This window comes from Lemur catta, chromosome 24 (genome assembly GCF_020740605.2).
Source record: "Lemur catta isolate mLemCat1 chromosome 24, mLemCat1.pri, whole genome shotgun sequence".
NCBI lineage: Eukaryota > Metazoa > Chordata > Mammalia > Primates > Lemuridae > Lemur > Lemur catta.
In genome coordinates this window covers 11,525,633-11,537,892 of record NC_059151.1, presented here as the reverse complement: position 1 = coordinate 11,537,892, position 12,260 = coordinate 11,525,633, and the positions used below count along the sequence as shown (strand labels likewise).

Sequence of the window (12,260 nt, the reverse complement as noted above, 5' to 3'; positions counted from 1 at the left end):
GTCGTTATGGTCATTAATGTTTACGCCAAGTTGTGATCCAGTAGTCTCAGTTTCTCTCTCTCCCTCTCTCAGCAATTCTCCTGCAGGGAGTGTCCCTGCCTCTCTCGGTCTTCTAATTTCCATGTGTGGTTCTGTGATTCGAAAAAACAAAAACAAACCAAAACACACACAAACACACACACACACACACACAAAATAGAAACACGTCTAATTGTTCTTAACAATGTTGTGAGGATTATTTATCAAATCAATGAAACCCCAGAGTGAGGGAGTTTACAGCTTATCCTTGATCAGTTTTTCAGCAGCAGAGGCTTCTGCTCTCAGCATGCACTTACTTGAAACTCCTAGTAAACATAATTCTAGTATCATTATTCAAAATGTACATGAAATGCCTAAGTTACCCAAATATCTCTCTTTCAAAATGAGGAATGAACGCTGAATCTTTATAGGCTACTCCAGAGACAACAAAAACTATATGGCAATAATGCAATTGGCAAAAACTCCCACTTAAGACCTACACTTCAAAGATATGAAACAAAAACCTGCAAACTACTGACAGTTGCTGACTTTTCCTGAGTGTTCTCACACTCATTCTTCACTTAAAGAACATTGCTTTTTGAAAGACAAGGGGCAGCAGGATGGTGGCCATGGAAGTCGGAATCTGCTAAGGAGTGTGTAACAACTCACCTGCCGGAAAAAAAAAAAAAAGAAAGACAGGGGGCGACACAAGTTGCACTGTCTCAAGGGCGTCAAGCCACTGAAACAAATCTGGAATGGAACTCGACCTCTTCAAAGGAAAAAAATGTTACTTTAAAAGTTTGATGGACAATCTACTTTACGTTGTTCTAAAGAATTTCCTCAGAATGACCTCTGCTCCTCCCACAATGCTCTAGTTCAAACATTGAAATCTGTTCCAGGCACATAAGCAACGGACCTTCTGAGTATTAAAGGTCATTAAATTTTCAGAAAAAAAAATTGTATTCTCCAATATAGGATACATGGGTCTATGGAAAAGAAAAAAAACAAACTGTTTTTGGTCTGAAATGATTACAGATATGTAAGAATGCTAATTAATAGGGCGCACAATACTTGAATTTGTAAGGCAATACAGTCATAGTGGAGTCCTCTGATATGGGGAAAAAATGCAGTTGTAAGATATATTCACTGTCTTCAAACATCTTAGATTGTGATAGGTTCAAAATACTACTACAGCGCCCTCTGGTGTTTCGTTTTTAATGTTTTTCCATCTCCCAGATCCTATTTTCTTGAAAAGAGGAATTCAGAGAGAATAAGAGCAACTTTCATTTATATCACAGTTGACATTTTAAAGAGTATTTTCACGTGTATTATTTCATCTGACTCCCCATTTTCTACAGGACTCTAAGGGTTCTAAAGGGCACAACCATTTTCCTCTCTTTTCACAGCCTTAGAGATAGCAGGCCTCCTGCAACGCACCCTTTGAAGTAGGAAAGGCAGAATTTACTAACCTCATTAAATGAATCCTGTATTACAGGGAAAACAGACAGCCTTTCTGACTGTCTTATGAGAAGTATGATTGACACCTGCAAACTAAACATTTTCTTGGGGATGGATGGGAACACGCAGGAGAATGTCCTTGTTCTTAGCACATACTTGCTAAAAAAGTTAGAGGTAGTTTTCATGAAGTTGGTAACTTCCTTTCAAATGGTTCTGGCTTGCGCCTGTAATCGCAGCACTTTGGAAGGCCAAGCTAGGGAAGATCGCCTGAGGCCAAAAGTTTGAGACCAGCCTGGGCAACACAGTGAGACCTCCACAAAAAAAAAAATAATAAAATAAAATAAAATAAAATAAAATAAAGTAAAATAAATAAAATAAAGTAAAATAAAATAAAATACATTAAATTAAATAAATAAAATAAAATAAAGTAAAATAAAGTAAAGTAAAATAAAATGAAGTAAAATAAAATAAAATAATATAAAAAGCTGGGGCCCCCACGCCCCCACGCCCCCACGCCCCCTCGCTGGCGACAGGCGCACGCCCCCACGCCCCGACGCTGAGGACGCACGCAGGCCCCGCCCACACGCCCCGACGCTGAGGACGCACGCAGGCCCCGCCCCCACGCACACGCTGAGGACGCACGCAGGCCCCGCCCACACGCCCCGTCCCCACAGGGCCCGCCCGGCGACCGCGCTTCTCTGCGCCGACTCGAACCCGCGGACATGGCGAGCCAGGTAGCGCGCGCCGCGCGTGGGCCCTGAGGCCGAGGGAGGGACGGCGCGGGCAGAAGCGGGCCGGGGCCCCCGGGCCGCGGGAGACTCCGCCCCGCACGGCATCCGCTACCCGAGCTGAGGCCGGGCCCGGCGCGCGCAGCCTGAGAGAGCGCGAGAAGGAAGCTTTGCTTCGCGGCGTGTGGGACGCGCGGAGCCGGGTCGGGTGGGGAGACCGGGCCGGGGGCCGGGGCTGCCCGGGTCGCTGTCCCTGTGGAAATGGCTTAGGACCTTTCCTTATTTGCATGTTATCTTTATGCAGAGGAGGTGAAAAAGTATAATTCCTATAATAGTTCAAATGTTGAGATAGGGCCGTTTTCTGGCAGATTTACAGTGGCGCTTGCTTTTGCTTGGACTTGTCAGGGCAAGGAAAGGGTTAAGCTCCCTTGGAGGGGCATCAGACTTTGAATCTGAATGATTTATTTATTCTTACTGCTTTCAGTGGTTGCATAACTTCATTGTTTGTATTCTGAATCCGGCCTTTGAGATTTTGCTTTGAGCTTTCTGGTTCATTGAGGTGAAAACGATTCTAGTGCAGTTTCTGAATTCTTTGTTCTGTCAGATTTAATATCTACAATTAAATCTTAAAAGCCATAATTTCCAGACTCACCAATTGACATAGGCCACTCTCTCTATGTAGTTCACTTCTCCTTTTCTTCAACGCCTTGTTCTAGTGCTACCAATAACTACTTAGTTTTGCAAAGCTACATTGTTTCAATGTCTGTGTTAGAGACTTCATATTCATTCCCATTCACTCCTCACAGTTACCCTAGGTGTAGGTGTTTTGTCACCATTTGTAAGTATCTCTTCCTCATCCTTTTAATACTGATTAAAAATGATGCTTCACCAAAACCAGCAGAGTTACACTCTTTCCCCACTCTCTGCATTCTGTATCACTTTGTGCCTGTCTCTAAGTTACACTCTTTGTAACTACTGACTTTCAAGCCTGTCTCCTAAAAACCCTGTGGTTTGCAGCCTTTATTCTGTCAACAAGTTTTGTAAGTATTATGTAAATGGTCAGAACCTTCCTCAAGACACTTCGTTCCCTGGTAGTAGAGGAAGGTACTGACTATAATCTCTAAAGCAGCTCTATGCGGCAGGTATGAGTCACATATGTAATTTTGAATTTTTCAGTAGCCACATTAAAAAGGAACGTGTGAGATTAATTTTAACAATATATGTATTTGATCCAATGTATTCAAAATACTATTTCAACATGTAAACAATATTTTAAAACATACAATTAGATATTTTTACTTCTTTTGTACTAAGTCTTCAAAATCCAGGAATGTTTTATACATACAGCATATATCAGGTCATATTGGCCATTTTCTAAGTGATCAATAGTGACAAGTGGCAAGTGGCTCCTGTATTGAACAACCAAGGTATAAGGGGTGGATACAGTTACGTACCCCCATTCTGATACTTCTTATCCTCCTTCCCACCCTGCAGTTTTAAAAACTGGTGCTATTTAAACCAACCTGAGCCAGAATTTCATAGGCCACGTGTTACACATACAGATTCCTTGAGCCCCATGCCAGGCCTGCTGAACCCGATTCTCGTGTAACCTGTGTTCTTAACCTGCTCTTGCTTACACATTGTAGAGGGTCATCAAATATTTGATGCATAAAACTTTTTAACAAAAAGAGTATTTTATATCTGACCAGGTGGTCATCTCAATTAAATCTTTTGTTAATGTATACGATTTACATGAACTCTCAAAACAACTTTCCATATCACTTAGAGGTATGTGTTTCTTTGTGAATCTGTGAAATTGTGGAATTTAAAATGTACACATGTATATCTCCATATATATAATTTTAAAAATCTGGTGCAACATACATTGCTAAAGTTTCAAGGATTCTCATCTCCAGCGTTCACCTGAAAAGCAGCTGGCTCTTGGTGGCCGGTTGGTGGCAGTGATAAAAGCAACTAGAAGCGGGTTAAGCAAAAGTGCTCAGAGGGAGAGTGAGAAGAGGTGCACAGGGAGAGGTGGGGAGCAGGGGGGGCGCAGGCAGTGAAAAGAGTTCATCGACGTTTCCTTTACTCTTCGCAGCTTCTGCAGACCCAGGACGAGTCCCTGAGGACACACGTCAAATGCTGTAGTCCTTTGTCATCTACAGTCAAAACAAAACTGGTGATAAAAAAGGTTCCTCGGCCTTTCTGTGCTCTCGGAAAAATGCACAGTACAGTCAGAAGGTGTCACCGAGACGCGCCATCGTGGGAGACATTAAAAGTGGGACATGAAGTGGGGCCGCGCGCTGTCGAGCCTCTGGGTGAGGATGTCGCAGCCAGTGTCTGTGACCAGCAGGGTGTGCTCGAACTGGGCCGACCGCTTCCCGTCTCGCGTCACCGCAGTCCAGCCGTCCGGCCAGGTCTCGTCCTGCCATCCACCTCAACAAACAAACAGAAACAATGTCTCAATCCGATGGCTCAGTTTCCTAAATAAGCTCTCTAGGTAAGTGCGTATCAGTAAGGAAACCAAGTAGAAAATTTACCGTTAAGATCCTTATTCACACTTCAATTATTTTAGCTAAGGCCTTTCCAACTTCATTTTAGTCTCAGTACCAGTAATGATGATGTTTAAATTGCCTCAGGTGTGTTACAAGTGCACATTTTTTATATTTGCCACATAGCACATCAAGACAGAATTTCGAAAATAAAGGCAATGCATTTCATTTTAGAAAATACTGATAACACACATCATACAACTGTGAGTAAAAACTTGAATTAATTTAGCCCTTTCCTCGCATAACTCTGACATCTGACTAAAGTATAGCTTGTGTATATTTGTGAAGAAAATCACATATGTTTTTATACTTTTATTGTAGCATTTAATTCCTGGCATAATTTCAAAGTGACAGGCACACAATGACATGGTGAGAACAGATTATACTGTGAAATTTCTATAGACCACACCCTGGAACCACAAAGAAGGAAAAAGAGATTGGTACAAGAGGATAAGAAAAACATTATGGAACAGAATGGGTGAGAGGAGTTTCAGCTAGAGAAGTAAAGGGACAGTGAAAGCAACTGGGGGACAATGAAAGGACAGTCGGGGAGGGAGCGTGGGGCGTCAGTGCAGGGAGAGCAGAGAGACCAGGCCCAAAGAATTGGAGGCACAGGTGGAATGAGGAAGTTCGGCAATTCTGGATACTACTATAAAAATATGTGTTTATACAGCTTTCGGGTTTCAAAATTAGATGTCAAAAAAAGACAATACATTCTTCATTTTGAGTAATCTTTAGGTGAAACATATTACTTTAGGACTCACTGACTCACACAGACAAAAATCCCACATGAGGAAACACTTCCTAGTTCACTAGTTCACTTCATGAAATTAATGTTAATTACTGTGACACCAAAACCAAACAGAGAGTGCAAACACAGAACACTAACATTAATAACTCCCATGAATGTAGGAGGAAAAATCTTTAAGAAAACATTACCAAAATGAATCCAGCAATATATGAAAGGAATTATACAAGCAGTGTGATTTTTTTTTTCCCAGTTATGCAGGGCTAGTTCAACATTTGAAAAGTATATAATCTACCATATCCGTAGGCTAAATAAAGAAGGAAAATCATACGATCATCCCATTTGACGCAGGAAAAGCATTTTCTTGTCCTTTCTTTTTTTTCTAGCTAAAGCCTGCCCACTAGTGTTGCCTTTCATTGGAAATATATTTCTTTGTCTCCATTCTTCATCAAGATCTTTGAGTCTTGGTCAAGACTCTCTTGGTACACATACAGAGATTTACAGAGATTTTCTCAGCTCCAAATCCAAGGTGGTAGGCCCCTTATGCAAATCAGCTTCACTTCCTCTGAGTAACCAGCTCTGCCTACCAAGCAGTGCAGAGCTCTTGCTACACTGCCAGGGAAAACTATCTAGTACCATCCTAATCCCTCGACAGTGAGATTTACATTCAGAAAACCAAAAGAATTACTGAAGTTTAGAGGCAAAGATTATCACCTCTGCATTGGGAAAAAAATAGTAATTTTATTAGAAATTTTAAACTTTGACATTTAAAGGCCCCAATTTAAAACTCAACAGTAGATATTAAGGGAGGACTTTCTTGATTAAGAACAGGCAAATCATTTGCACAATTTCACCTTTTATGCTCTTTCATTGAGCTAAGTCTACTTCAGATTACACTTAGGAACTTCCCTCAAGAGTCTGACCTTCCAGGGAACGCTAAAGGATCTAGTCTAATAATCACTGATTGTACAGAAAGCTGAGGACTCAGATTTTTGATCTACCAGTAACCTGTGTACACTTGGACTTTTCACAGTGAAAGTTGTGGCCAAAATCTCCCTTTCTCAATAAATTCATCTGTGATGAAAAAAATCACCATGGGTACTACAGGCAAAGTAGGTGTGGTGTTCCCCTTTATGTCATGTCATATTTGTGTCAATTTGTGTGCTTGCCTCATCTTCCAACTAGTCTCTGGGCTGCTAGGGGTAAGAGGCTACCTTAATCTTAGAAGATTAAATCACAGATGACAAAGTCAAATGAAAAAACATCTCATGTTCATGGATTGGTAGAATCAACATTGTTAAAATGTCCATACTGCCCAAAGTGACTTACAGATTCAATGCAATCCCCATCAAAATACCAATGTCATATTTCCCAGATCTAGAAAAAATAATTCTTTGCTTTATTTGAAACCAAAAGAGAGCCGGAATAGCCAAAGCAATCTAAAGCAAAAAGAATGATTCTGGAGGCATCACAGTACCAGACTTCAAACTATACTACAGGGCTATGGTAACCAAAACAGCATGGTACTGGTAGAGACATAGACCAATGGACCAGAACAGAGAATCCAGATATAAAACCACCTACCTACAACCAACTGACCTTTGACAATGCAGACAACAACATATACTGGGGAAAGGAAACCCCATTCAATAAATGGTGCTGGGAAAATTGGAGAGCCACATGCAGAAGAATGAAACAGGACACTTATTTCTCACCGTATACAAAAATTAATTTGAGATGGATAAAAGACTTAAAGGTAAGGCATGAAACCCTGAAACTTCTAGAAGATAATATAGGAAGAACTCTTCTAGATATCAGCCTTGGCAAAGAATTTATGACTAAGGCAATTCCAGTAAAAATGAAAATAATGAGACTGATTAAACTAAAAGCCTCTGCACAGTAAAGGAAATAGTCAACACACTAAATAGACAACCTACAGAATGGGAGAAAATATTCACAAACTATACATCTGATAAAGGAGGACTAATATCCAGAATTTACAAAAAAAGCAAACAGTAAAAAAAACCAAAAAGAAACAACCCCATTACAAAGTGAGCAAAAGACATGAACAGAAGTTTTTCAAAAGAATATAGACAAATACCAGCAAACATAAAGAAATGTTCAACATCATTAATCATCAGGGAAACACAAAACAACAATGAGATATCACCTTACTCCTATCAAAATGGCCGTTAATAAAAAGTCAAAAAACAATAGATGTTGGCGTGGATGCCGAGAGAAAAGTGTGTTTATACATTGTTGGTGGTGCTGCAAATTAATACAACCTCATTCTTTGCTTTCTTTTCTTCAGTCTTTGAGTCAGTGGGTTAGTTCAAGATCCTTGCCTTCAAGAAAGAGATTCTTCTGCCTGGTTTGGCCTGTTGCTGAAGCTTACTGCTATATTTTCAAATTCCCTAAATGACTTTCATTTGCTTAAGTTCTGTTACATCCTTTCTCATGTTGTCTGTGTCTTTAGCAACTTTTTCGTTTTTTTCATTGATGTCCTGAAATTTGTTTTTTTGGCTTTCGGTTTTCGATTTTCTTTTTCATTCCATTCATCTTATTTGCCATCCATATTCTGAATTCCATTTGTGACATTTTCACAATTTCCTTTTGGTTAGGGTCCATTGTGATTCCTTGAGAGTACTGAACTGTTTTGTTTCTTCATGGTGCCAGAGTTCTTTTGCCAGTTTTCATCTCATCTGAATCCTCTTCTCTCAGCTCGCAGCTGACAGGTTTGCAGGACACCTGTTCTCCTTTGCTCGGAGCTCTCCTACTTAGAAGAATGAAAGGGCCCTAGATGGTGCTTTTGTGTCCTACTCTGGAGATTGACCCGGCAGGGGAGGGGCAGGTGCACAGCTGTTCTGTTTTGTCCTGTTTCCCTGTGATTGCCGCAGTTCAAGCCAGTGCTGGCTGATCTTCCTGCTGAGTAGCAGGTTGCTCCCCAGACCAGTACTGGAAGCTCAAGTTGGTGGCTGGCGATATTCTCTCCACAGAGGCTGGTGTTCCGGGACATTGCTCTGCCCAGGTCTCCTCATGGAGGTGACAGTGGCAGCTGGGTGATCTAGGCAGTGGTCATGGATGTCTGGGCCGTAGGCGTTTGCTCCAACTGGGTCCAGGTACGGTGGTGGCTGGAGGCTGGTGGGTCCCTGGCACAGCACTGGACCGCAAGGTGGTTGCCACCAGGAGGCTAGGGGGAGACTCGGGGTGGGGCCGCAGGGCTCAATGGCAGTAGCGAGCCTCATAGCCAGGTCCAAGACTGGTGGCAGTGCTGGAGCCTCAGGACACAGAGCCACAAGCCCAGTGGCAGCAGTGGAGCCTTAGGGGCAGAGTCTTGAGGCCCCACGGCAGTGCTGGAGCCTTAGGGATGGAGCTGCAGGCCCAGCAGCTGCAGTGAAGCCTCAGAGGAGGAGCCTGGGGGCCCAACTGGAGCTCTGGAGCCTCAGGGGTAGAGCAGGGCAGCACTGAAGCCAGAGCCACCATCAGGAGGCAGGGCAGGAGCTGTGTGGGCGGGGCCAGGGGCCAGACAGCAGTGCAGGAACCATGGAGGTGGAGCCACGTGTGGCGGGCGGCAGCATGGGGGTGCAGGGGCCAAGGCCACCAGGCCGTCAGGGCTTTCCCTCTGCCCAGGTCCCCTGGAGGCAGTTACCACGAGGCTTCTTAGGTGATGCTTGTGGCATCTGTGGCACCTGTTCTGTTCCAATCCTCTGCTGTCGGGGAGGGTTGCTCAGCTCCCAGTCACAGGGCACAGTGTGGGAGACCATCTGCTCTGCCTGCTCCTTCCCTGGCCCAGCAGGATGAGGAGGAGGCAGCTGGAGCAAGCTGAGCCCCAAGCCCTGCACAGACCTGATGCCTCTACTTGACAGTTCAGAATGGCATCAGTTGCAATAACCCAGGAATGGCAGCCACCAGATCCCTGCTGCACCCACTCCCCAGTGCACTGTCACTGCACAGACTCCCAGCAGCTCCCTGGTCAGACCAGAGGTCTGTGGTGATGTTGGGGGCCGCTCCACAGCTCAGGCCACAGTGCAAGGGGTGCTTAACCCATTTCGGCTGGAATTACTGGGATGTGGAGTTGAAAGGCCTCATGCATCTGGGTCATGTCTGATCATACTCTAAGGAAAAATACCCAACCCTGCCTACACACATTCTTGAGATCTCTACTATCTACCTAGTCATCTCATACCCGCTCCAACATCTTTCTGATTCCCTCTTGGTCAATAATAACTGATGAATTGAGTCTGGATGCCATTCACAACTGGAGACATCAAAAATCCCTGGAGGTTAAACCTAACACCACTGCAACATGACTGTGTCCTTCCATATTCCAGTGTATTCTTTCTTTCACTCAACAGACATTGATGGAGCCACTCACTGTTCCCAGTGCTGGAATTCAGCAGCTAACAAAACTCATCAAGCTTATGTTTTGTTGCATAATATATTAGGTAGTGACAAGTGTATATTAGGTAGTGACAAGTGCTAATAAAAAGAAAAGGAAAGTCAAGGGACAAAGTGATGCAGGGAATATTACAGCATTAGAAAGATTGGCCAGGGAATCGCACTCTGATCAACTAGGCTACTGTTAAACTCCTGTTCCTGGAACATCACTTAAACCTTTCCGGATGCCTTCTTAGAGGGGCTGTTGCATTTTAAGTCTTTGCTTTTTCCAAAGTCCGTTAGTCCCAATACTACACAGAGAGGTAGAATGGAAGGGGTTCAATTTAAGTTAGTCCCATAGTGGATGGCACTCAATAAAGAGTAAGCCTCCGCCTTCATGAGGCACTGACCCTACAAGTAATGCAAAGTTTACAGCTATCCAAAAAGAAAAAGAAAGGAAGGGTTGCAGGAAGATCGAGATAGTTTTAAATAACTCAGAAATATCTGGAATTAAATAAATACTCTGTAATAAGTCCTAAGATTCAATGAAAATTCATTAAACTACTTCTACCCAGGCTAATTCCTCAGACTTGGAACTCTCTACCTACAGGTAGCTTTGTGCTGTTGTGGCAAGAGTACCCCATACCTAGAAACATCTTGAGAAACTAAAATTCTCTAGTTATGTTTCATTTGTAAACGTCCTTTCCCTATGTCTCATAAAAAGCGTGTACGTACGAGCTTGGCCTTCCCAACTGAGCGAAGGTACGTGTTCTCCTCACTTTTGTTTTCTGGGTTTTCCGCCTTTATGTGCTTAGGTGACCCCAGGCTCCACCCGTGCTGTGTATGCCCTTGGAGGAGTTGGCCTGTTTGTTGTCACGAGTTGTAAAGTGGCAGGAGCAGCCAGGATCGTTGGAGTGGACAGCGAGACAGACAAATTCAGGAAGGCAGAGGAAGTGGGTGCCACTTAGCACATCAACCCTCAGCACTTCAAGAAACCCAATCAAGAAACTTTACTGGATAAGACAGGTGCTGGTGTAGAATTTTGCTTTGAGGCCATTAGAAATCCGGACACTGTGGTATATGATCCTCTGCAGTGAAAATCACCAATATTTCTATCAGTCATCATTTTAGATTTTAATTGAATGAACATTCTTAAATTCCCTTCACATTCCTCTGTTTAATTTTCCTTATATCCCATGACATCTTAGCTGGTGCCGTGTGTCCACTCCTACAAATTTGTTCACTATCCCAGACACTGAATCTAGAACACCCCCGTAGTTTCCAAGCCAGGAGTTATAAGCAAGATAAGGGTAAAATTGGAAATAATGACCCCATAAAACAATGAGCTTTTCACTTTCAGCAAAGTCTTTTATGTTATATCTGAGATACATTTCCATGAGAAATATTTACTAGTCTTGATTTTCAGGAGTTCGAAGGTGCTGGTTAAGTTTTGAATTATTCATTTTTCAGGGGCAACTGGGGATTCTTGATTGCATTTAGAACTTTCATAATCCCGGCCGGGCGCGGTGGCTCACGCCTGTAATCCCAGCACTCTGGGAGGCCGAGGCGGGTGGATCGCTCGAGGTCAGGAGTTCGAGACCAGCCTGAGCAAGAGCGAGACCCCGTCTCTACTAAAAATAGAAACAAATTAGCTGGCCAACTAAAATATATATAGAAAAAATTAGCCGGGCACGGTGGCGCATGCCTGTAGTCCCAGCTACTCAGGAGGCTGAGGCAGTAGGATTGCTTAAGCCCAGGAGTTTGAGGTTGCTGTGAGCTAGGCTGACGCCATGGCACTCACTCTAGCGAGGGCAACAAAGTGACACTCTGTCTCAAAAAAAAAAAAGAACTTTCATAATCCCAACTGAAAAAAGCCTCCAATGGCTTTTGAGAAGTCCAAAATCTTCTCTGTTCTAACTGTGTGTGTAAATAATTTAGGCACATCAGAAGTTCTCCATTGTGGAAAAAAAGGCTTTAAGTCATCCCAGGTTAATTTTATTCCGGGTCTCCAATATCCACAAGTTTTTCCCATGGTTTCTAAACCTGTGAGCCACCAGAGTTCCTGACAGCAGTTGGCCAGAGGCTGCTCCCTCAGCGGATGAGTGAGCCGTAGCACTCACCTAGACACGGCAACCTTCCCAGTGCAAACTTTCCCAGCATGGGCATCCCCGCCTGGACCTCGAGCATCCTCACGGTTAGGTCCAGCCCCAGCCAGATGGGTAGCCCTCCCTTAAAGAGAATCAAGTTTCCTAGATGACAACCTGGAAGTGAGGGATCTTGCATCCAACAGGGCTCACCCAACTCTTTGTCAGCCTGGCCCGGAGATGACTGAACTTCAAGGGGTTCTTGCCGGTGTCAAGCCCATGCCGGGAAAGAAAT

At 43.5% G+C, this 12,260-nt stretch overlaps 1 protein-coding gene across 1 annotated transcript in view; it reads left to right on the top strand.

Annotated features, from left to right (window-relative positions):
- Window positions 1-2,125: 2,125 nt before the first annotated feature.
- The window catches only part of ADH5 (alcohol dehydrogenase 5 (class III), chi polypeptide), a 51,302-nt gene continuing 41,167 nt past the window's right edge, over window positions 2,126-12,260 (top strand). Inside the window, exon 1 of the mRNA XM_045536864.1 lies at window positions 2,126-2,210. Within this exon, the coding sequence (XP_045392820.1) occupies window positions 2,199-2,210 (12 nt within the window). The 5' untranslated portion in view covers window positions 2,126-2,198. The remainder of the gene's footprint in view (window positions 2,211-12,260) is intronic.